The 26940-nt window shown below is 40.5% G+C and overlaps 1 protein-coding gene across 5 annotated transcripts in view; it reads left to right on the top strand.

Annotated features, from left to right (window-relative positions):
• LOC125019203 (protocadherin-15-like) overlaps positions 1–26940 on the top strand; it is a 180733-nt gene that overhangs the window by 67100 nt on the left and 86693 nt on the right. For all 5 annotated transcript variants that reach the window (XM_047603767.1, XM_047603768.1, XM_047603764.1 and 2 more), the window contains 7 exons: positions 16123–16283; positions 17064–17219; positions 18787–18906; positions 19003–19113; positions 20774–20944; positions 24302–24410; positions 24513–24625. In XM_047603767.1, coding sequence (XP_047459723.1) covers positions 16123–16283; positions 17064–17219; positions 18787–18906; positions 19003–19113; positions 20774–20944; positions 24302–24410; positions 24513–24625 — 941 coding nt within the window. The remainder of the gene's footprint in view (positions 1–16122; positions 16284–17063; positions 17220–18786; positions 18907–19002; positions 19114–20773; positions 20945–24301; positions 24411–24512; positions 24626–26940) is intronic.

Here is a 26940-nt window from a genome sequence, read left to right on the forward strand (position 1 = left end):
ATATTCATTGATGGATTGAGAAAAGCTTTTCCCTAAATGGAGCAGGTGTGTGTTTGTCTCACTCACTTCTCTCTGCCGATATTAGTGCTGCAGGTTAACAGAGTTTAATAACAGCTTTCACTACAGATGGCGTCCAGATCTTATTTATACAAACAGAATACTATTTCACAGATGCTCTGCTTCCCTGCAATAGTGTATGTAACGTGAGTCATGCTTTATCAGGTGACTTGGGAACCTTAGAAAGAAAATAGTTTGTGCACATATGCATACACGTTATGGGCACATTTGCATCCCGTGAGTAAGAATTGGTGGCTCTGTGTCAGATCACACTGCCCATTCCTCAGCACAATAGTCTGCAATTCAGGCCGTCGTGCATCTTCACGTACTCCTTTCTCTCTGTGTGTGCATCTGCGATTTGGGACTTTGATCGATTGCTGGGGGAATTTGTGTGATGGAGGTAGCCAAGCCTGTATCCGAAAGCCTCTCTCGGCCCACATGTGCCGATGCTCCGTGTGAGGGATTTGCACTAATCTTCTTCATAAAGCTCTCATTTACCTGGGATATGGGTCTCTTCTGGCTCCAGCGTCCTTTTATTTATCTCTCCATGATGAAACGGCCCAGGGCCCGTCCTACCCATAATGGAATGTAAAACAGGCAACCCGCCGTTATTGACCAAAGCAATTATCCTTCTAAATGTGTTTCATCTCTTCTGTTCTGTCACACAAATGGTACATAATAAGATCCCATCTTTTTTGAGCATTTGCCTTTATATTCCTTTTTGTGTCGGTGAATGAGAACGCAAACAACATAACCATCCACATGTCTGGCTTCGTTTGATCAGGGTCAGAAAATATACACAAACAAATAAATATATAATGCCCTTTCCCTTAGCTTCTCCAAAGAACAAATTTAATCTGAAGCAGACGAGCCAAAAGGTATAGGGTTCCCTGTGGAAAAGGTGTCTCTCAGAAACATGATAACATTTGCAAACTGTCGCAGGCCCTATACTTTTTCAGCAGTAGTTCTTTCATTGATTGTCCCCGTGGATATATAGTGGACCCATTTAAAACATCAGACTTCAGCACAGACATTTAGAAATAGGCACTTATTTTATCCCTTTTCATTTGTTGTTATATTTTAATCCTAGAGGTTTTCACTTTAGAAAAAGGAAAAATCACAAGGGGATAGCAACCCAGTTGCATAAATGAAGCATAATATGCTTAATTTATTTAAGCTGCTTCTGCAGACCCACTGACATGTGCCAGACACAGCACATAAAGTCTCGCACACTTAAAAAGCAGATCTCTATTGGGTGGATAATGCTGTTTTTATGCAGGCTTAGCTTATTTAGCCTATGAGCTAAATTCAAAAGCATTTAATGAGGTTCAAGAGCCATCTGTCTGATTGTATAGGGGCAGCTTCTTATAGAGAGCGACAGGGTAGTTTTCCATTGATGGAAAGCTTCCTACAACAGCACCGGGAAATCAGTGTGTCTGTAAATGAGGATGCTGTCTCCTAGCCTTTATCCTCTCTCTGCAAATTCATGATTTGTATCAACTGTTGCCTGAAGCGTGTGAGAATCCTCTCAACCCTCTGCATATTGAGCAACAGCGTATAGAAAATCAGAAACAAGTGTTACTGAGGGGCTTAAAAGGGAAGTCAGTTTAGCATTCTTCTATGCGATGTGCTGTCAAGGTAGATTCAATCTAAATGCTTATGAATCTTTGCATATCATTGAAGGTTGACTCCCACTTGAATAAGGTAATCAGTGTTAAAATCCTCCAGAAGCAGATGATGCAAGTAATCCTATCAGTCACGGAAATGCACACTTGACCTCACCATAATCCCCAGGATGCGCTGGATGTTCACAACAAGTGGTTCGATGGGAAACATACAAGATTTACCTGTGGTGAAGCAATGTTGCAAGCGCATCATTTTCTTACTATTTGGGAATTAATTTGATTCATAAAACCATACGAATCAGTTGAAGGCACTGGCCTCGGCAGTTGTCCAGCTTTAACTTATTGCCATCTGAGATATACAGTACCTAGACTTACAGTACTGGTTATGATGAGCTCTTTGATTGATTCATTATAAGCCTCCTATTAAGACTGCAGCTAATAAAAATTTCACATTAGCCCCATAAGCTCCTAAAAAGATCACTGATCTCTGAAGATATCTAAAATATCAAGTATCATCAAGTATCAAATATCAAATATTTAACCTGAGACTGAGGTGTAGTATCCGTTTGAGGGCTCTCCCAACAGTGATTTTGGTTACGTTTTGACTGTAATTTAATATGTCTTCATATTTGTACTTTTGTAGATACTGGTAAACATTGTGACTTAATCTTACTGTGCCACTATCAGGAAGCGCAGAGCACTGTGAGCTCAGTGTCATGAGAGTTGGTGAAACAGTCACAGAATTAAATTGTAAAATGTAAAGTTGGTCGTGTACATAGATACGAATTTTCACAGAGCAGGTGTTTGAAAGTAATGTATTTCAGTTGGCTGGAGCTTTCATGTTTTACTCATTTTTTTTTTCCTGAACTTAGGTTTAAGTGACAGGAATACTAACTCAGCAGACACTGAAAGCTGCACCAAACAGCAACACCAAGGAAAAGAAAACACCAGGTCAAAATTAAAGTCAAGTTTTAAAAAATCGAATAAATTCCTCCACACAACTCAAACCCATTTTTCTTGGTGATAGTTTAAAAACTAGAAACATCAGCACTCCTCTAACCCGCGAGGGCAGACTGTTGTCCACCTTTATACTTGCCAGTACTCCAGCTTCCTAACTATCATAAAGGTGGAAAAATCATGCGATAGAAAGCACAATTTCTCTGGATGAAATACAGTCTCTTTCTTGCCGCTGCGTCTTCACCGTCATCTCTGAACTTGCACTAAACCACACAAAGCTCACCAGATAGAAAATGAACTGACAACTGTGTCTGTATGAAACTTGTGCAGTGGTTCTGCTGCTTTCTCTGATCTACTGTCAGTTCTTTGCTTCCGCCGTTTCATTGGTATGTTCGTTTTCCGCTTCTGTTTTTAGACCTAAAGACAACTGACCACAAAGCTGCCTTGACAACGCATTATAAGACCTGACAGAACTGAAATGATGGCAAACAGCAAATAAATATAGAGAGAGTGCCAAAGCCAAATACAAGACCTATTTAAAGGTCTCTCATTTCATTGAGGGTGACTAGCATGCTTTCTTCATGAGCAGAATCCCAGGTCCAATTTCTCCAGGTTCACCAGGTTTAAAAGACTTGGAAGGCACGTCAAGGGAGTGTTAAATGTGTTAGGTTTAAACAATTAATGAGATCAGCCAGCCTACGTGAGTGTTTTCTTCTCAGCCACCAAGGATTCATCAGCTCCTCTCCTTGAACCTAATTCAGTCCCTCACATTGTTTCTCTCCTGAACTTGTCATGAGTTCAATCAGGGTCTCTGGTGCTTAATTTTTCCTTTTTTGTAGTAGCTTGTTGCGTTGCTTTTCTCAAACCTATAATTTTTTGTCTATTTTTCTTTTCTTATTATTTATTTCCTGATACACATCTTTAGGATCTTGAAAATAAAACGTGTGCCTCGAGTTAAGGGACAGTTTTCTTACTTAACTGAACTGCAAGCCTACCTGGAATATGTGTCATTATTAATTGGACCTAGAAGACAGGAACCTTATAATCCAAGGTTAGTCCAACAGTGGACTAAAAGTCCAGTTTAACACCCCCCCATGGGTGTAGCACCATGCATTACTATGATGAATCTTCAAACACCTATTGCCCTGAAGGCAACTGGACTCAAACAATAGTATTTGTCAGTGGGAGTGCAAATTGATGTATGGGGCTTTCAGCGTCCCCTTGTACAAATTGAAAGGGTGTAATTTGTAAGTCTTTTACCAAGAATGGTACCAAATATCGGTCGAACTGAATGAGGAGACGGACAAAGCTTCACCCTTTGGTTTTTAACAAATTTATTTTTAAAACCACGCTGAAAATATGTCAATATTCTCAGAACATGAGGTCTAATTTTGCTGATTAGCGCTATTGGGTATTTGTTTTATGACTAATAATTGCAGGAGCGGTAAGATCTGAGGAAACTGAGGCGAAGTTACCCAAGTGGCCAATTTGATTTTGTGGAGCCGTTACTCAAACAAAACGAGGGCTGCTGTCTTGTGTGCACGTGCACTTGAGCATCTGTGAAATGTGTTTCACGGTTGCAGTGTGTGTGACTGAATGATGACCAGGGACGTGCTGTGCGCTTGTTCACAAATTCCACTTTTTTATTTATTTATTTTTTACTCAAGTGTCTGATTAGAGTCCAACACATTCTGTCTATTCCCTGTTGTCACAATAGCACTGGTCTCTGCTCAGTTTTATGACTGCGTCCAGTTGTGATGATTGCTAGGTCATCAGTATATAATTAGAGTGAAGCTGAAAGGCCGGGATTAGTGTACAACACCTGCTCCTTGTGGATTAGAGAGCAAAACCCAGAGTGGGATGTTCAGAGAGGTTCTATTACACGGTACATACACTAGACTTTGACTACCCCGGTAGAGCCACAGTTCTGTATCATTCATGCATTTTTATTTTTAGATTATGCAATTTATGTTAACCTCTGCCTGCTCAAAATGGCCCACAAGGGTTTTTTTTTTTTTTTTTTTTCCTTTTTAAATCCCAAGTAGATGGGGAGCTAGCGGAGAGTCCTCCCCAATTACTTGCCGCTAATTAGGCTACAAATTTGTGTTAATGCTATTGTTTTTCTTCAGAAGTAGGAGCAATTTTTAGTGTTTGATGTGCAAATAAAGATGGCAATTACAGTGTATTGTGGAGATAAATGGTCAGCATAATTACCTCTGTTCCTGTTGTAAATCACTTTGTGCTTATCCCCATTACGACATAGAAAGAGGCCTTTCATGTGTCACACTGCGCTGTGTAATTATTTGCATGGACGTACTTGGATTGTTTGAGATTTTAAATATCAAATGAAAATCGCTCCGTATCTGAGATGCAAATAATCTCTGAGTCAAATTGCTTAATCTGATAGAAAATGCAAGAGTACACAAAGTTAATGGTCAACAGGCTCACCCAGCTTGCCATAATGTAAATAAATGGTTTTCTTATGAGTTATGGTGCTGGAGTAAGGACACTACATTATTCAACTGGTCTCCCCAGAATATGGTTAGGATTGTCACCTTAGATGAATAGTGTCATCACAAAAAGTGTGTTTTTTTTTCCTCATTTCTCTAAGGGAATCCCAGTGTTCTTTCACCGCACTGTCTCCAACTATGTACTGTACGTGGACAGACTGTAGAGCAGGATGATAGTTGCTAGTTTTCCACACCGCACTGTGACACAGATGAGCTGGGAAACTGCAGTCTGTGAAAAGTTTGCCTCCGTACGAGCATGTAGCAAAGTCTCCGCAACACATACGCGTACTGTTCGGTGAGCCTTTTAAACGGCACCCGTGCAATTTGTACCACAACTCAGTGGAGAAGCGGCTTTAATGAAACGGCGATGCCATGTTCCTGGACACCATAATGATGCTTGAGGCGGCTTTAATGATGCTGACATTTCCTGACACATAACTGGTAACACATCGATGAAATTAAGGTTATTAGCAACCTCCTTGAGTCTCTGCACAGAGAAAACAAGAAAGAGCAAGGTTTTTGCCCATTCATTCACTGCATAATACCACAACTTGTAGCACTTCATAGTGTATTGATTCTAAGGTTATTCTAAGGAAACACACACGCATTAGTTTTTATTTTTAACTTGGCCAAACCTGCAGTCATATTCACTAATGCTGCCTGTTATTGTTGTATTTATTTGTCTTTTCCAGTTGGTAATTTGCGTTTTTCCGGTAATAAGGTGCAAAGCATTCATCAGTTCATAACAAGCACATCCCAATCAGATTATGGATTAGTTTAATCCTCACATTAGGCTGAACAGACATTTAAGTGATTGGTCATTCAGATCTCATGTTTAGAGCTCCTGTTCAAGCAACACAGATGGACAAGCAGAGGGCGGTGTGTTGTTGCTCAACAGTGAACAGATTAAACTGTTTTAACAGCTATGAATATGGTTCCTACAACCTGGCCTTTGTTTTGTTCATAGAGGTGAAGTGGTGATGGCAATGCTTAAACTTTTTCCTTTAGCTCACCCGTTTACACACTTACACCCTGGGAGAGCCCCATAGAATTTAGTATTTAGTATTTAAGACGACTATAGTCTGAAACTTTGAAAGATTTCTGAGAAGGCGTAATTACAAAGGTAATGATATCGTCTTGAAACGGCTTTCTGATTCTCTTCACAGTCCCGTTAGTTACAAATGAGCCATCAGTAGATGAGATGTATGAGAGAGGGAGAGAGGTTGGTTGGTAGATTCAGTGATGCCCTCTGTTTGTGAGTGGGGGTTTTCTTTATAGTAAATGACTATGATTACAAGAACAAAAGAAACAAATTTGCCATCCAGGCAGCGAATTAGATTTTGCGCACATTGCAATAACCTGGTTAGAGTAAAACCTGTGATTGTATTAAGATGTCCCTCTTTCCGATACCCTCTGCCTTACATTTTCTGAAGGAATGTCTGATGACTTGAGTGTGATGTCAAAGAGACGATTTTGGAGTATTTGGACACATGCCGCAGTGAGATGACTGTCATACATGAGCACATTTTCCTCGCACAAAATGCAGGTAATGAAGAGGAAAACTGAAACCTTGCTGTGTCTTAGCAACATAATGCAACTTATTTTGTCACAGAAAGCTGACAATAAATTAGTAACTTGTTGAAGGCAGCTTTGCTTTTATTTGCTTTGTATTACGACTATGATAATAATGGAGGCTATGAAAAATTCAGTCACTTTTGTGTCAAGAAGAGTAAAAGTGGTTTATCTGCATTGTAACAGTTTTTGCTGTATTGATGAATATTCATTGCACCTTATAACCAGTTCCTTTTGCCCCGTTGTTCTTGTCATGCCTTTGTACAGCTGCATTGGGAGCAGTTTAAAAGTGTAGGCAGTTCAGATAATCAGATAACCTTCAAACTAACGTGCTAGTAATACTCTACACCAGCCCTTCATTCTTCATCAATAGACTGTCTCTGGACTGTAAATGGGACTGCCATCTCATATACCAAGCTTGCTTCTTGAAATTCAAGCTTTGGTGAGACTATATTTTCTATGTGGAAACATACACCATGCAATACACTACAGAAAACACATCTGGTATAATTCAGTTCTCTTCCCTTATTCTCAGCTTACTGATAAACACATTGAACTTCAACATCAAATGAAATCTCCACAAACTGCTTATATACCCGTGATCATAAATCATATACTTATAAACAGCCCAGTGCATTTTTCCATTCTTCTATTCAATGTACCTTATTTATTTGAACTATTAAAGACGTTCTCTGAATGTGTTCATGTAATCGATGAATCATCATAGCAGCGTCGACAAATCCAGAGCTATCTAAATATTCATAGAACATGAATCATAGGTCGAGGCTGTTTGTTTTCTTTTGAAAAGACTTCGCGCTCGCACACAACTCATGTTACTCAAGGTAATGAATGCCCTTTCCATCCCGGCAACAGGTTTCTCCTCTCAAGGGTTCGACGTATTTAAAGGGCTTTGAGGGAGCAGATGAATGTCTTGCTACCATGCCGGACATTGTAAGTGATTCGTTGTGAGTAACCCTGGCTACGTTCTATGGGGATGATTTATGGTCGACTGACATATTGGATGTGATGTCACAGATCTATGCTAATTGCATTAGGCCCTTTTCCAAAAGTCAAGATGTTTGACCATCATTTTTCCATGGAGCAGAGTTCATGGATTATTCCACCTATCAAATGATAGTCTTACAAAGGTTTGTCAGTTGATGTTGTGGTACAATGATTTTAAGTGTGTACGTGCGTGTTGCACAGCCTGATGTGTACAGTCCACTGCCTGCTCTACACAGCTGACCAATGAGGTGATGATTGTCATTACATGCTTGTAGGTAAGGGTGGAAATGATTATTGCTCATGTCTAGACTGTAGCAATTATCTTTATAGACTACATTTTATACAAAGTTGGAATTGAAAGTGGCATTAAAATATTTCTATAGACTAAATACGTACTTGTTTTATTGTCCTTTAGCGGTTAAAGCAACAACAGCCCTGCAATCTGTCACCTTAAGAAATGGTGCTGATGGCCTAATGTATTTACCAACATCAAATCTTACGTTTGTGTCGTCCATCTTTCAGCGCACGATCTCCTGCTGCAAAGCAGTCAACGTTCATCTCTTTGAAAGCACTTGATTCTTATGTAAATGGTACATCACCATCCCCTGATGACGGTTGCTTTTAGCATCAAGGCATAGATTTATGATAATTACCAGATCCTTTTATGGTTGGCCATATCTGTGGCAATTTTCTCTATATTGTATTCCATTCATTCACTCATGTAACTGTGGAAGGGGCTGTCAGTTGTCTGAAGTCTGGGCCTCAAACTAAATCACTCGCTGAACCATATAATAAAATGACACGAGGCAAACAAAGCCGTCCTAACTATATGGCAGATATGGTGAGACTCAAAATCAAATGGTTAGGTGTCACATTTGGTAGCGCATTTGTATAATTCTAGTGTGACATCTGGTGCTCCACGAGCTGAAGCTGAAAGTGAGCATCCTTATTTGTGTCAAGAGTAGGTTTTGGAATTTTTCTTTTCACCGTGCAAATGTTTGAACTATTTCACTTTTCATGAGTTCCAGCTCTGACAGATTTTGCCTCTACCTGGTCTTCAAATTGATTTTTATCGTCTTAATGAAGATGACTTTCTGTCGGCTTCATTTCTAGCGGGTGGGGCCAACGACTCTTTGTACACTGGGGATACTTCACTAAAACCAACAAGCCTTAACAATGGCAATACATCACCAAAGGAAAGTTGAGACGCAAATCTGTGTGGGAAAGGGAAGCAGTGGCAGCATTTGGCAACGGGCCTGAGACGTCCCTTGTTCAGAGCTCTTTACTGTGTTCATCACTCGCAAACTAGCCTGAATTGTGCGGAGGCGTGAGGCAACGCTGTGGAACCTGTGCACAGGCAAGAAGACAAAGGAAAGTTCCTAATGCTGAATGTAGTCAAAGAAATTAGTGTGTTGATGTATCTTATGCATGTACTTAGTGGTGTTTGGGTCAGTATCAGGGTGCGATTCCTGTATTTTTTCCCCAGTTGCCAGTTTGTATAAAGGCAGTAAGTCAATTTCTCACACTTGCTGTTGATATAAACCGAAGGTCATTGTTGCTTTCTTTGCCAAACTTATAAAACCTTGAATGTTTTGTGATGCAGGGGAATACAGTAGCCTGCACTCCCTAATCACTTGATGCAGTAATCTGTTATCTCCAGAATAAATTGAGGTTTTGTTGATAGTAGAGCATCTGCACATGTGACTTCTTTAATTTTTGTTCTGTTTGAACAGTATATAATTTTTTGTGTGGATTATTTGTATTGATTGCTAAGATATTTTGTACAGACTCTCCGAGCCCAGATGATGCATTCTGTTGACTTTTCCTTCAGGGGCCACATGGGTTTCAAAGCTCTCTTGTTGGTAATGCTTAAAATGTTTTCAATGCTCAGAGATGGCGCTGTAGAAAGTGTGTGTGTGTGGTTCAAGATTGAGAGAGAGAGCAGGGGGAGTTGTGCCAATTGGAAAGTAGGTTGGACATCAATACGCCAGTATACCTCGGTGATTTTCATGCACCCACTTGCGCCACGGAAATGATGTTGGAATGTTTGGGGTTTCTGGGCAATCCACACAAGAAAATTAGCTGCTTTCTAAAGGGACGGCAGAAGTTTCACCACGACTGAAATTAAACTAATTCTGAAGGATGACGGGGTTCCACCCAATATGAAAAAGAAGTTAAAAAACACTATCCACATTTCTCCAGGGGAAGAGACTGTTTCTCACAGCACTTCCTGGCATCACTGTTTACTAAAGGAAACAGCTGCTGCTATTTTTTCTTTTTTTATTACTTTGACTCCAGTTATTTAAGAAAGGGAAAAAAATAAATAAAAGGCAGAAATAGACAGATGTTTTTCAAGTAAAATTATATCAAAAGTAATTGGGGGTTATAGTGCATTTGAAATGCTAACATGGCTGTGATATTACATGCCTTCTCTTTTGGTGGCGGCTGTAATACACCTACACTATTTTAATTTTGGCAGTGTACGCTGCACAGCGGGTCCCTTGACAGCCGGTGCACACATTTGCACTTTATGTGTTTATGAGAGGCTCCTCCTGAGTGAGACAAGGAGTCAGTGTGTGGCACAGCGCTCAGAAAAGACTGGAAGAAAGTGAACTTAAATAGAGCGTTGAACAAGTTTTGAAGAAAGTCGAACACTTCTATAGGGGTTTTCTGAGGCAAATATCCATTGGTCTTCCAGTCCTTTTGTGTGTGTTCTCACAGTTACTCTTCCCATAATTGCTGCTTGACAGCCACTTACTGCAGTTACACAGACATTCTCATTTTTCATTTCGGTTGTAGATCATCCTTTTATTTGTCCGCATAATTATGTTGGGCAGCATTGCTCATTGTATAGTGATGCACTGCAGAGGCGTGGGTCATGGCTGCACAGTGCTTTTCTGTGACGGATTATTTCATATGGAGATATATGTAGAGTACCTGTATCTTATTACATGCCATATATAAAAGATGCTGCTTTAAGCAGCATATATGAAAGTAAAAATTAGAATCCGCATGTCTGCTCCCGTAGGATAAAGTAAGATAAGGTAATCCTTTATTTATCTCGCAGGGAGCAGCTCTCACTCCTAAAGACAGTGCACACAAGAGATAAAAAAAAGTAAAACACCAAATAAATACAATAGTAGTACGTATATAGGAGCAGGCTCAGTTGTACTCCCTCACGGCACCGTGAAGGGGCTGGGATTGGTTTTCCATGAGGGATGACAGCTCTGCTACCGTCCTCAGATCACCCACATACTGAGGGGGGCATCCCAACCCAGAACTGAGCCGGCCTTCTTCAGTCCCCCCTTTCTTTTTTCCTTTGTCACTGAGATGCTGCTACTCCAACAAACCACTCAGTAGATGACTGGCTGATGACTCCACAGAGTCATAGAAAGTCCCCAGTAGTGCTCCCTGCACTCTGAAGGACTTAAGTGTCCTTAGCAGGTGGAGTCTGCTCTGGGACTTTCTTATAAAGTGCACCATCGTGGTCAGTCCAGTCCGTTCCTTGTTTGAATGATCACCAGATACTTATAAGTGTCCACTATCTCTATGTCCATTTCCTTAATTATATCTATTCTCCATATACCTACGTGTACATATCTCTGGTGTTCAAACCACTTTGTTTCTCCTATAAGAAACCATAGACTGTAAGTAAAACCATCCTATTGCAAAAGAATTGGCACTGAAGCCTTAGTAATGGATGTAGAAGACACTGTGCCACATCTATGTTTGTTCATTCCCTGTAGACTTCTGCGTCTGCAAACAATATTGTAACTGTATCTAACACTGAGCAAAGCTGAAGAAAAAGGTGGTCAAGGCCGCAACATTTCGAACGTACTGTACTGACTTTAATTGAGTTACGAGTGAAACAGTTGTATGTCGATATCCAGCAGATTTCAGAGGGAATCGATCTTTACACTATGATTGCAGCTATTCTCTCACAAAACTATTTTAGGCCCAACATACCACCGTTTTTATGTGCATGCTATCTTTCCACTGTCATTTGAAGTCTTTGGTTTGGTCTTTGAGCTCAAATTCTGTTGAACGCTTTGAAAGAAAAAACAAATTATTCCAGCCTTTGGCAACAATTGTTCTGTTGTTGTTTTTAATTTTTAGTTCTGAGTTAACAGCTTGTGTGACTCCCCCAAACCGGCCTTTGGTGTGCCTCCTTGTGGCAAACTAAGATTATGGATTACATTCACATATATTTCAAACCAGACTTTGTGGCAATTCCAAAGAATCTTTCAATACAACTTTTTTTTTATTTTATTTTTTTCATACTAATCCTGGAACCTTATCTGAAATTGGCTTCCACACTTATCTGCTGCCATCGTCTATGGATGCCAACATTATTGATATTTGGGATAAAAGTGAGCTCTCTGTGTTGTCTCTGTGGGGTTAGTTTGCTGTGAAGTCCAGACCAGAGGCGCCTCTGACTGGAAATGACACTGAGTCAAGCTGCTGAAATTAGTCATTTTAGAAATATACGACATATATCGTTTATAGCATGTAGAACTTTGCGTAGCCTATTTCTGAATAGCTCTGGCAGATTCTGACATCATGGCTGAAATTGAGAGAGGAAATGCCCAGAACAGAGTATTACCTGTCATAGCAAAAACCGGGCGTTCAATTAACTTGAGAAAGGAAGAAGACTCTCCGTGCCCTCTCATGTAATATTATCAGCCACGTAATTTGGAAGCTGACAGTTTCAGAAAGATGTAGTCCTCCACTCAAGTTATGGAGACAGTCATCTTTATGAAGAGCTGTGTCTTAGATTAATGAAGCAGCAGCAGGGGGCTCTTTTGGCTTTTAAATTAAATTCCGAGAACAGTCGTTTTTCAGGGAAAGTTTAGGTGAGGCAAGTGAGACAGATAATTATTGGTCCCTGTGATCACAACACAAAAATGCATCAAACCTTGACTGCAAACAAGGAGCGCAGTCATTAATAAGAGCCTAAAAATGCAGCAGTGGGTATAATTATAATGCAAAAGCTTCCATCACACCTCCATCTGTGCGTCTTCTAGAGCGTCCTAATGACTAAACCCGCTTTATGAAATGATAAATTACAAGATGTTAGGGGCAGCAATTAAAAAGCCCATTAAAACACCACCATCCTCTTTAAGTTTTACAGCTGGTAGATTAGCGAGGCAAGTCAAGTGCTTTTAGTTTCAGTAGTACATATATATATGTACTACTGTATATATATATATAAATATATATGTGTGTGTGTGTGTGGTTATGCTTCACTAACTTAAAAATTCAAATTCACTTTTTGGAGAGACAACACAATGCTCTTCAGAATGACCAGCTGACTTTTCATTTGAAATTTATTAAATGCAATCTGGGTGAGTAAAGGTGGAACAAAGCTAATAAAATTAACTTTTCAAACTTTTCAAAACTCTTGGCAGATGTGATTTTGTATAAGTCCTTGAACTGTAACTGATGGCTCAGCTGGTAATGGTGCTGTAATTTTTATACGCTTCCTTGCTGTCATGAATGCATTATATTTCCGAGATGAAAGGTCTGTTTTAGTGCCCATGAAACAAGCAACATATGCCCGTAAATGGATATCTTGTAGTATTTTCATGAAGGTTTATTGCCCATGCAAGAATTTCTAATGAGATTAGCCAACAGCATGGCTCGCAAATTAAAGCAATACATTTTCCAACAATTTCTACCAACAGTAAAGTCCTGTCATCTAAAACTACCAACACGCGTAAACAGTGAGATTTAAATTCACAATGTGTGTAAAGGGACGCATTTCACAGTATATGAGGCAGGACATGGATCTCCTCGATAAATAAATCATGGGCTTTATTCAAACATAGCTCCAGCAATGACAGCTGTCAAAAACACCCCACTGTGCTCTGCTACAACTCCACACAGTGTTATAAGCGAGTGACTCACTGTGCCAAGAGTATGAAAGCAGTGACCAGTTTCAGTTAATTATATCGATGCAGAAAAGAGTGAACAATGTGAGCAGAGGCTCATTCTGCATCTATTTCTGTGACACTGATCTAACGTGCCGTTGTCAGTTTAAAACTTCACTGGTTTTGTTTCGTCGCTCTTTGGGCTAAATCCTGTCCTCACAGTTCTCCAGCAGATGCATCCTGACAGTTGATGGAAATGAAATGATAGAAATACTAAAATAGACTGTTCCATATTGCAAGAAAACAATATGCTCCTTAGTGCCGTGCAATTCAGTTGAAAACTGCTACATCAGTTCAACAGCAGGCCTACATTTGCAAACTGAAAGGAAATAAAAACTGCATTAAAATGCATTTTGGATCCCAAAATATGGTCAAGGCTTCTGTAAGTGGAATTCTGACACTCCCGGGGACGTGATGAGAAATGTGATAATATTACACAGCCAGTGTGTTTAAAACCAGAGTAAGTCATAACCAAGATGAGTTTCCTCACAAGGCATTTGAACAACTGGCTCTTACTTTCTGCCGATTTGATGGTTGAATGAATGTCCACTGGCTGTATGTTAGTTATATGCCAATATTTTATTGGGGGCAATAAAGTATGAATCTGAATCTTTTTCCTGTAAAACTATTAATACGTATTTGAGGTTATTAAATATATTGGTGTGAGTGTCTCTTTGATGATTCGTTATATTTATATATAATTGATAATTTGTTGTGGCAATGATATATATATATTACAATAAGTTTTAAATATATCAAGTTGCAGGAAGAATGATAAAGTGGTGTCAAAGTGTTGCCATCCTTCCTGACTTCTTATTTTGCATGTTTGTCACACTTAAATGTTTCAGATCATCAAGTAAACACAAAATGCAGTTTTTTTTATTAGTAAGGGAAAACAAAATCAAAGAGGGAATAAAATGTGTTTTGGATTATTGTCCCCCTGCAGAACCCAAGTTCTCTTCAGCTTGAGGTCACAAGCGGATAGCCAGGCATTCCCCTTTGGGATTTTTTGGTAGGCAGCAGAATTCATGGTTCCATTTATGATGGCAAGTCTTCCAGGTCCTGGAGCAAAACATCCCAGACCATCACACTACCACCACCAGTGGTTGGTGTAATGTTCCCTTTCTGAAATGGTGTGTTACTTTAGTAACTTTTTTTGGACTTTTGTCTTGTCGGACCACAGAGTATTTTCCCAAAGGTCATGGGGATCATCAAGATGTTTTCTGGCCAAACTGGGACGAGCCTTTATGTTCTTTTTGCTCAGCAGTGGTTTTAGTCTTTCAACACTGACCTTAACTGAGGCAACTGTTCTTTGGATGTTGTTGTGGGGTCTTTTGTGACCTCTTGGGATAATTTTGGTCAGTCGGCCACTCCTGGGAAGGTTCCATGTTTTCACCATTTGTGGATAATGGCTCTCACTGTGGTTCACTGGACAAAGCTCCCAAAGAAATTACTTTACAACCTTTTCCAAACTGATAGATCTCAATTACTTTCTTTCTCGTTTGCTCCTGAATGTCTTTGGATCTCGGCATGAAGTCCAGCTTTTGAGGATCTTTTGGTCTACTTCCGTTTCAGACATGTCTTGATTTCTTGATTGAGAACAGGTGTGGCAGTAATCAGGCCTGGGTGTGGCTAGAGAAATTGAACTCAGATGTGATAAACAGGGGAGCAAACACTGAATCTGGATTTTTTTCCCCCTTAATAAAAATGTGCATTTTGTGTTTACATCTTATATTTAAATTTGATTTAAATTTAAACACACACAAAAATTAAAAGTCAGGAAGGGAGCAAAAAAATGGGACAAAAAAATAAATAAACAAAAGAAGGATTTCCATAAATCTTTAAACAAATACTGTATCACAAAATGCCTGATAAAAGTGCTGACTGAGGATTTATGGATCAGTTTGTGCTATCCTTCTCGATTTTGTATTGTCAGTAAAACCGTATGCATATGGCTTGAGTAGCTAGGAGGAGCAGCTGTGGCCAGTGAACAGCCTTTGCCGTGAGATCTTATCTTAGTGAACCCCCAGTCATGTCATATATCCACTAATTTGGCCACTTAGGAATCAAGCAATCCACAGATTTAACTGGCTTTGGGAGTTGTTTTTTAGAGAGCTGCCGTGGCAAAGTTTAATTAGTCTCTGAAGGTGTTGGTACCTCCAGGGATGGTGATTTACTGACATGAGGAGAACAGTCTACGGAGGTTAATACCGTGAGGTCTTCTTAGGCAGTTGTTAAATGTTCTCTGTGGGATTGAAATTAAAAAAAAAAATGTTCCTTTTGAAAAACATACACTACTCATGATCTAATGACAACACATCATCAGTCAGTGGGTAGCATAAGCCTTTCAAAGAGCTGTGTAATTTCAGTTTCATTTCTTTTCAAGGTGACTAACAAAGGTACAAAACAGTGATGGAGAATGTCGGCCTTCCGACAGAGGCATTCAACACTGCTCTGCCTTCACAGGTACAGTTTTGGTGGAAAACATGCAGATAAATGGCCGTGCCCAAGACCCAGGCAGAACCATCTCGCTGACACTGCTGGACAACCACGACTACTGGGTAATACTGGAACCAACGCGGCAGAGACTCTACCTCAACAGCACCGGACGCGTTCTGGACAGAGATGTGAGTACAGGACTGGGTGGTGATCTATGGTAAAGTCAGGAAAAGTTGTGTCATAAGTGTGCATTGATTAAAAGAAACATGATCAGTTTAAACTTCACTTTTGCAATTTTTGCTTATTTCCAGAGTGAGTCATAATTCCACTTTGTCTTTATTTTAAAAAATGAATATTTATTCAGGAAAGAGGATGTGAGAAGAAGGGTGCTGGGGGATGCTGTGGGATTAGTACGGGGTGTTGGTCTTGTGGGAAAAGATGATGTTTTAAAGCTTGTGGTCGGGTTACACAGTCTGAAAGGAGGGAGGATGGAATATGAAATGTGGCCAGTAGGAATGATGAGATTTGAGAAGCACGTGGGAGACAAACCTCTACAACTGATGAGAGAGAAGGAGGAGGCTAAAGCTGGCTCTCTGCATTTTATTGTAAAGCAATTTTACCCTCGCTCTTAAATTCAAAATCCAGCTATGTTGCACTAGAAAAGGTTGCAGCTGACCAACAGAATGTGGCATACCGCTCTAAAGTCTGACATTTCAATACAAGCTTGCTGTACAGAGCTGCATAAAATATAAAATGACTAGTTTACACCAGTACTGCAGAAGCATCACAATGAATAAGAGGACTGAATAAAGGAACAGCTGAGTTCTCATTTTATTACCCCTAATGAAGTATGCATGTTCTTTATAAACTGATACCGTCAGCAGTTACTCATTATGACCCCTGCCAGCTGAAGGTAGTTTGAACCATACAGCAACTTCCGCACATTTCTTTGTGTTTCTTTCTTTCAGCCCCCCAACTACATCACCACCATAGTGGTTCAGGTCCAGTGCACCAACGAGCTGGTCGGTACTGTCATTTTTCACGAGGTACGGATTGTTGTGAGGGACAGGAACGACAACGCCCCTCGCTTTCAGCAGCCACGCTACTACGTTTCAGTGAATGAGGTAAGGGGAGAGGTTCCTCTGCTTGCCTCTGGAGGATCTGTAGTGTGTGGAGAATTAACGTGCTGTTTTCATATAAGCTACATTAAATTTAAACCTTTGTCCCAAATTTAGATGTAGTGCTCCCCTATTTTTCTTTGGCTGTTTTTTTTTTTTTTTTAAATGCACTCAATATCATATTACAGTGTGAACTGGTCACAAACTGGAACTGATTTGTTTTTGCGACCATGAATGCTTTGTTAGTCTGAGTCTTTATCTGCTTTAAATGTGACCCCGAACTTTTCCCCGGCAAGGCAGGCGCACCCTCCTGCGGCCCCTTTCAGCCATTTGCATCAATATGATTTCAAACACTGACCAATTATTATTGGAGCCCTCAACACGACGCCTTATCGCCCCTCCACTGACTGCATCCTTTCCAGCTGCCTTTCATGTTTATACAGACTCCTGCAGAATTCTGATGAATGTTGTAAGGAAATAAAAGTATACCGTATCCGTTCATTGTATTCATTGTATTCTATGTCATTCATCAATGACAGTGTGCATTCACTGTTCACTTAAAAGTTCCATCTGTAGATTCTGTACATCTGTATGCATTCTGTGTCATAACATGTCGTAGTGGAGTAGACAGTGCACTGCAGCAGTAGTTGCAGCTACAGTACTTATTGTGCGTGTCTTGTCAGCACAGACTGTTCATATGAATCTTAAATATTCAACACTTTTGGGCCACTTCTGCCCGCAGCCTCAGTTTCTTTGGGCAGGGTCTACATAGGCGATGTGGGAAGCATTGCTTTTTGCCACAAATTCATTTTTTTTTTTAAATAGCAGAGGAGTCGACGCTGGGAAGTTGTTTTTGACAAATTTGTCTGACTAACTGTGGCTATCAGTCAATACTTTCAAATTAACTGCAAATCATGTTTCAGATTTGATTTTGAGGCAGTAGTTACATCTTGGGTGTCTAGGAGCATTTTGCAGGAGCGTACTCTGCATTCAGCCATGTACATTTAATGAGCATCAGACAGAAACACCATTTTCCTCAACAACCTGCAATGCTTCAGCCCAGCCTGTCTAAGCGTCTGACTGTAATGTCATGATAATTTCCATGCTGAGTTCTATGCAAACACAACCTTTGTGTCCACTGTTCACGCGTTGCATGTTCAAAATTCCCGTCACAGTGAGTTATCATAGCCATATGCAACTACCCCAACAGTATAGTGAGTCATTCTACATTGCTGTCAAATCCCCTGAGCAAGATCTCCTGCCCTCTGCCTGTTCCTGTGGACTTTACAGAGTGCTCTGGGGAACGGCCGTGGTGCTCATACATACTTTTTGTTATTCTGTCAGCGGTGCGCACAAGCCTTCAGGTTGCTGCTGACTGCAACATTTTCCCTTTTTTGATTTTTTTTCCCCCCTTGCTTTTCTTATATTAATGTTGCAGAGTGGCGGTAGTAATAGCCATGTGAGTGTGCTCGCTGCTAAGGAGAAGTTGATGTTGTACTCACAGGGGGCTGGTTGAGCTGTTGACTCTTTTTTTCTGTCTCTCTCTCTCCCCCACTCTCATATTTTTCTCCAGCTCACCCCGGTCGGAACAACCATTTTCACCGGGTTCTCAGGATATAACGGCGCCACAGACATTGACGACGGCCCCAATGGACACATAGAATACAGCATCCTTTACAACCCCAGTGACCCGGTATATGGACAAGTCACGCCACAGTAAACACCCTCTGTGCTATTGTAAATTTCCCCGACAATTATGACCGCCCTTCTTTCCTCCTTTTTCTGTCAGGAATCTAACAGAACAGTAAGCGTTGCAAACACCCTTTCAGGAAACATTATCCTGGCAGAGAGGCTTAACTATGAGGAGAGGACACGCTATCTGGTTTTGGTCCAAGCCAATGTAAGTGAACTAATAAATAGACTATAGTTTGTCCGTTTCAGTACTGGCCTTGAGGATAGAGATCTCTCAATGTCCCTGAACACTGAAAATAATTTTCTGAGCGTGAACTAAAACGTTTGTTGCATTTCTCTTCCTCTTTATTGTTTAAATTCCATGTCTGCTCTACTCTATACAATGCTATCAACTGCAGGCGCCATTTAGCGTTAACAAGGCCACATTTAACCAATGCTAACATCTCAATCCTCAATATTAGGCGGACTTATCTCAAACAAGTGTTTAATTAAAACTTACTTTAGACTGAAGCTGTCATGCTATGAGATATCTCTTTACCGTCAGCTTTGCATATCAGTGCTAATTTAATTACGTGTTTTACTTGAGCGAGTGCATTTCCCTCAACACTCTGACTGGACAACATGATTGGGAAAAAATACAGTAAAACAAGTAAACTTAATGATGCGGGTAAGGGAGTATGGATGATGGTGAAGACTTTTTTATGTTCTTTGCTCAGTCCTTGCACTTTAGTCATTAAGCAAGATTTATCTGTTGATGAAAAGCCATAGAAAAGCTACAGACCAAGAATTTGACATCAATTAAAGAAACCAGACTGCAATCTTAAAGTTCCCCATTCATTAATTGGCAGTACCGGATGTTTCAAAGCCTTATTGTGTGAGAGCGTCAATATAAGGAACCTTTCTGTGCGGGAAAAAAAAGATGTCATTTTCCCGATCACTGATTATATAACTGCATAGCAAGCAGTGGTAAAATATAACGCTCAATACTTTGAAATGGAAGCAGTAAAGTAGCACAGGACAGGTAATGATTTAGCAGTCAAGCCATCTCCTGTTCTCTCTATTTCTTGCATGAAAGAGCCAAAATTCAACACTTTACGGCAACAAGAGGTTTTCCAGTGAGACGTAATCTTGTCTCCCAAAAGGACATCAGGAAAGAGAAAGGAAGAGGAAGTCTGTGCTTTGTATGTCAAAAGTTCAGTTACACTGACAATGCAGTTCTTGCTGCTTACTTACTTATTTGTCAGGGTGCCACTCCAGACAGCTACTGTGCCACAATGAGGAATCGTTAAAATATTCCTGCTGGTCTTTTATTGCCAAGAATTATTTTGCAGAATGTAGTGGAGTGGTGCTGTCCTGACTTGAAGCGATCTGATGTTGGACTTCTGTCTAGATATTTCCTAACATCTTTTCATTGAGATGTTGGTCAAGGATACGAATGTATTATGCAGTCAAACACTCAGCAGACAGGTAACTTAATCAAACATAATGGTTTAAATGTAAACCGATTAATACATTTATTTGTCCTAAATAAAACCGTTTCTTTTCATCAAGTCTTCTGTGTTGCATTTAAATAAAAAAAGGCTCATTTAGTATTGATTGTTGCCTACTGTGGTAAAAGCATCAGAATCCCCTCAGCTGATCTTTTTTTGTTGAAAATATTTATGACATTTATAAATATTCATTACCTGACTTGTAGCTAAATAAATACAATAATAAAAGACAATGCATACAATGCTGTGAGCTTCCGTGGTAGGCAACACTGTAATGTATCTTGAAGAACAGGTGCAGAAATCTGTTAATGACTGATGACTTTAACGTGTTATATTGTTTTTATCTTGAGCAATAAATCACCTTTGTCTGTCGCCCAGGACCGTGCTCCATACCCCCCCAACCGACTAACGGCCACCGCCACTCTCACTGTGGACGTTCTGGACGGAGACGATCTCGGTCCCATGTTCCTGCCTTGTGTTTTGGTGAACAACACTCGCGACTGCAACCCCCTCACCTACCGTGTTGCTATCCCTGAATTCACTGAACCGGTAAGAATCAGGCCGACAGGCAAGTGTGCGCACATGGCAAGGTCATTTTCAACTGATTTCCTCCAGTTAATAGTATGTGCATATTTAGTTTTTTTTTTTTTTTTTTTTTTATGCACGCAGGTTGTTTTGTTTGTCAGTCTGTGTGTTTGTGCGTATGCAATATGCGCGTAAATGTCACTATCAGTTTAGCGAGCAAATAAGTGCAAACGAGGATACCTGCCCTGTGTGAGCCGCTTGGTTCTGCTTCGCGTATGTATTGTTCTCATTCATGATGCATGTGTGCCTCATGTGTGCATCATGAAAGCCTTTTTAAATGCTCTAACTGTCCTCTTACACCTTCCCTTTGCCTTCTCACCTAGAGGTAGAGTATGCTTTGCTGTTTTGTCTCAGCGTGGCAATTCTTGGGGCATTTTGTGGTCTGTTGTACCAGCAATTAGAGCTGAAGGCTGAGCTGACCTGGGATGACAGCTCAACACCACCAGAATTCATAGAAGCTAGAAAAACAGAGGAAATTGCGTGCCAGCTGAAAATAAGCGATAAAGAGTCCGAGGGAGCAAGGAAGAGGACCAATAGAAATTATATTAATTTATAAATCTATTTCACATGTGCTGCGCATTTACATGCAAGAAATGATCATCAGAATGAACTTAAATGATTCATTCCGAGTTGTGCTGAATTATTGAATTTGAATCCTAGACTAGTTAACAAGGCATCCCCTCAAGGTGCAATTAGTAGAGGTTTCAGCCATACAGCACGTTCCTCATCATTAGTTTAGACTAGACTGCATTGAACTGACTTTCATTGAGCTGAGTTCCTTTGTGTTGCAGTGGAATGGGTTGGGTTTGATTGGATTAACCGGACTGGACTGGATTGAGGTTGGCATTGTTGCGTTCTCACAGCAGGAAGGTTTCAATCTCAGCAGGTGTCCTGTTAGAGTTCTCTGTGCTTTATTTCCCTCCCACAGTTCAAACATTCCACATACAAAGTATGAATTACAAGCACGAAATCAGCCCAAAATATGGATATGCTTGCCAGAATATTATTTTTTTTTCCACGCTCTCATTCTCAAGCATTATTTTTCATGCACTGTATCATAGGGGAAATGATTACTGCAGCATTTAATCTTTTTGGTTTTCCAATGAGTAGGTTTGCTATAAATATACTGATGACAAAATGTTCTTCTTTTATTTCTCGTGCAGTTCACCATCTAGGTGAGATTTGTATATTTCCATTAATGTCGAGTAATGAATCACATTCACCAGGGTCCGATTAAGGAGGAACTGTGTAGCCTCGCGTTTACAATCCACTTTATAATGGCAGCTTTAGCCACAGCTGCTTTCCAGTGCTCATTTGTTTTCTGTCTCCATCACTACCAGCCATGACTGATAGTCGTACACAAGGAATGCTGAAGAAGATTTGCTGCAGAATTTTGTTGGCTTATTTTTGTGGTTTGTCATAAGCTTTGAGGAAACTAAAGGTTACAGCATGGCAAAAAAGAGCCTGTGATTAAAGTAACAAAAAAGAAAAATCTAAAAAAAGATTTTCTAAGACACAATGGGAAACGGGCCTTACACAGAAAGGCACACTGAACAAACACAGTACAGTATGTGTATGTGCTTGTAGCATACTGTTAGCCGGGATTGAGTGCATGAGGCATAGGATGTTCTTTGTCCATTTTTTTTCCATCCAGGGTTGGCTTGTAAAATGCATAATTTATGATAAAAGGTTTGCAGACTGCTAAGTATGCAGGACCTGGGAGCACCTGCTACACCAACCAAAGCTTTTTCATCAATATGAGAATTGTTGGCATTTTTCCAAATCAGTTTCAAACCTTCATACTAATAGATGTTACAGTGACCTTTTCATTATTCTCCCCTCTACTGTACATGTCAAGTGTTTGTTTTCCGGAATTCCCAGTGCTTTACTTAACATTCCCTTCCTGTTTTCTATTGGTTACTTTAATTTAATTTTGTGGCAGCATTGTTAGGAATGACCTACATTAACATTGCAGTTTTCAGTCAGTTTTTGCTGGTGTCTGATTTTTCTCCATTCTGCTGTGTAACCGTTATGCTAACATATCTGTCCACGGGGAGATTTGTCTTCGCGTAATTGATGAGTGTATTATAATTAATCACAATGGCACGACAGGCATTATTAAGTTGATCTGTATTTATTTTTCGCCCTGGGGGGATATACTGTGGGCTCTGGAGTCCCCTGGATAATGACTGCTGGAGGAGGGTATTATAGCTAATCATCATTGTGCAGAGCTAGGGGGATTTGATTTAGCGCACCTCCAGACATTGTAAAAGCAAGAGGGCTGGTTGGGGAGGGGTTTAAGGATTACTCCAGAGCTGAGGGATATAAATATACCCCCTTGGGGAGGGATTCTTCTGCCAAAGAGATGTTAACCATGCTACGCTAAGAAAGTTCAGCAAAGGCCTCTTAGCATGCACGTCAACTGTATCGGCCATATGGAGGCATTTCGCATGAGGACAGCTATTCTTAAATGTGATGTTCTAGACATATTCCCACTTACCCATATGTTGGTGCAAAAAGCGTAGAAATGGAGTCGGGGCAATTAGTGCTGACGATGTTTGAGTATGCATGAGCAGTAAAAGTAGCCTTCGGCATCACTAACAGATTATCCGTGGTGTGAAACACTGTTTTGCATATTTAGGATCTTGTTGATGAGAAGTAGATCTGAAAGGTTTATTAATCAAGTATCCTATTAATTGGCTAGTATGCTAAAGATTATGACTGATCAGGCAATTGCCTACATCAGAAATGATTAAATGGATAGCAGAAAGGCTGTTGGATGTTTTTCAAGTCCTGTTACTGGAAATGTGGGGAAAGACTACATGGTTGCAGCTGTGCATTTGGTGACCAGAGGATAAATCCACATCACAGTTACTGTATTCCTCCAAAGATTTAACATTATCGCTGGATAATATTATTAGCATGTAGCGCTGAGGCAATGTTTCTCTCTTCCACTTTAAAAGCAAAAAAAACACTGTAATGGGCCAGTGAGAGAGTCCAGAGCAGCCTCTCTAGAGAATGCTGCTTTTATGTGGAGGAGCAGAGTTTAAAAGAATGTACAACACTTCACATAACAATATACAGCAGCCAGAAATATTAATATATGGCACGCAAAATGTTTTCTGGGGCAGATATCTTTTTTTTTAAGCAGGATTTTTCATTTCAGAAGACTAAAAATCTTGTCTCTCTGCATAATAATGCACTCAGAGTTATTTTAGGAGACTTTATCTCCTGTGTTAACATGATAAACAGAAAATAAAGGGATTCCGCATGTGTTTGTCTTGCTATCTTGCCGACTGATTCTCCCAACCCTTGTTGCAGAGCAAACTGAACCCACTGAATGTGACCCCTCCGATACGGGCCGTGGACATGGACAGAAACATACAGCCCCCATCAAACAGACCTGGCATTCTCTACTACATCCTGGTTGGTAGGTACAACATAAAGCTGCACTGACGACATTTAACACCTTTCGTTTAAAGTGTCATCATCTTCTTTATGGTGCTTTAATCATTCTTATCCTTTGTTGCAGGTCAACCCGCCACATATCGAGAATATTTCTCCCTCAACAGAACCACTGCAGAGCTGCGTGTTCTTCAGCCAATTAGCAGGGACTTGTATCAAAAATTCACACTCATCATCAAGGTAAACAATAAAATAAGTTTTGACTAAACCTTTGAGTTTCTCCTTACTCACCTTTCATCTGTTGCATTGTCAGAATCTGTCTTGTTTTTTTATGTGTTTTTTTTGGGGGGGGGGGGGGGATGTCACCTACAACATTGTAATGAGGACACTTATGATTGGACATGAACACAAAACTGGAAAATGAGAAACTGCTTATCTTTTCGATCAAAGTCCTACAAGGCTTGTACAGATAAAGCATAGGAAAACATTTAGTCAACCAGGTGAAGCCTGATTGTCTGGTTGCTCAGCTTCCTTTGCATTATACAAACAAAGCTGTTTTGCTAGGCATCTAAATTATTTTCTGATATTTTTTATACTAGTTGCACCACAGTGTAACTCATGTCTTGATAACTTTAGCATGCATCCTTACCTGCTCTGGCTAGATAACCTCACTGCTGAAGGCCATTAACCTTAGATTTACCTGCTTAGCAGATGGGAGTGAGAAAGATGTTATGATTCATGGAGTTTGCAAGAGGATGGGCTGCCGCGCCTTCATGAATCCTAATTTAGAGTCGAGCCAGGGATTGCATCGTTGCTGCTGGTGCAAAGCTGCAGTGCAGATGAACTTTCCACCAACCCATCACTAACCTCTAAACTCCTCTGAGCACTCTGTAACCTGCAGTTTATTTGGATAGCTGAGGAGCAAAGAGATGAGAGGAAGACCTGATTATCGCGGGAGGAAGGTGGAGGCTGATCTTAAGGGAAACATTTTGCATCTCTTTTGGTTTGTTGGTACCTAGAGGAAGGAAGAAAGTTCAAAGGGGAGACGGGAAAAGACCAAGGTAGATGGAGAGATGTGTGTGGAGGATGGTAGGAGCCTTATCTACCTGAGTCATGGGACAGAGAGGAGCCGAAAAGTGAGAATTAGACTTGGCGTCTTGAGAGTCCTCCAATGCACCTTACTGTGTTGTGTACGTGGCTGATGGTGAAATTACTTGCAAAGTCTGAAGCATTTCTTAGTAAACACATCTGTTATTCTTTAAAAGCCATCAGTGATACTGATGACGGCACATCCACCACGATGACGAGCACGAAATGAAGACAAGTAGCAAAGTCACATGGGGATGGAGAAAAATAGTTTGGTAAAAAGCTACAGTATGACACTCCAAGGATGATGGAATCACGACAGGAAAATCAAGATTGAGTGATAAACAGTGACTTTCGGTAGCAGTGAATCTCCTGCAGGCCCGTGTGTGGCAGCAGCGGAGAGCAGGTCATTTAACACTGCCTCCCTGAAATAGGGACACCGCTAAAGAGCTAAATCTCCAGAGAACATTGTAATCCTACACCTTGTCTTTTCTCTGTCTGACAAAAATGTGTGTGCGTGTGTGTGTGGGGTAAGGGGAGGACATCTAGGAACGCACATTATGTCTGTCAATGATGGCACTTTTCCCTCAGGTGTTTTTGTGAGCAGATTGGATCTCTGGGTCACCACAGTGTGGGTGGTCTTTATTATCACTCATACGAGGGGAAAAGAGAGAAAACAAATGTTCGGGAAAGGTAGTCGAGCATAACGTTGTGATGAAAATAATAACAGGTGTGAACCTCGGCTGGAGAGAAACCGTAGAAGTTTTTGTTTTTGTTTGCATGTGTTCTTCTGTTATAATCGGCTCCTTGCAACACAAGGCCAGTGAAATCGAGCTAATGTGCGGAATTAGTTCCACGTCATGGGTTAAACTGATGCCTGTATTTCCAAAGCCTTTAAGTTGCCGAAGCCTCACAGTGTGGGAGGCGGCAGTGACGTATGTGCTTAAGATTGTAGTGACAGCCTGACCAGGCCACCGTTGTTTTGATTTGATCTCGCTGGGCTCTAGTAGTGTCACGTGCAACTACAATTAAAGTGAAGCTCCGTTAGGTTTTTGTACAGTTTGAATGGCCGAGACAACATACATTTTGATTTGCAGTGATGTTCCGTGCTGGAAAACGAAAGGAAAGGAGTGTTTACATTCCGGCAGATTGCTACACTTTAGGATGTGCATGTGATACAGATGTCAATAACTTATTTTGGATTTTTGATGCAGGTGCACATTTCCACACTCTACTTGTAGATTTTTCAGAGAGGGTATCACTCTGGGGATTCATCTGTAAGCTGTGCTGTAACATTTATTCTGTTCAGTTACGCTGCGTGTTCTAGTATTATGTAATATTCAGCAGATTAAGAAATAAGCGGTGAATGGTTGTTTCTCTAGAACTGAATCCTGATTTTTTTCCACGTCGTTTTCTTTAGGGCTGGTGAATGAGCATTGTTTCATGGCAGGATGCTGCGTGTTTGTTTG

The sequence above is a fragment of the Mugil cephalus genome, chromosome 13 (assembly GCF_022458985.1).
Source record: "Mugil cephalus isolate CIBA_MC_2020 chromosome 13, CIBA_Mcephalus_1.1, whole genome shotgun sequence".
Lineage (NCBI taxonomy): Eukaryota > Metazoa > Chordata > Actinopteri > Mugiliformes > Mugilidae > Mugil > Mugil cephalus.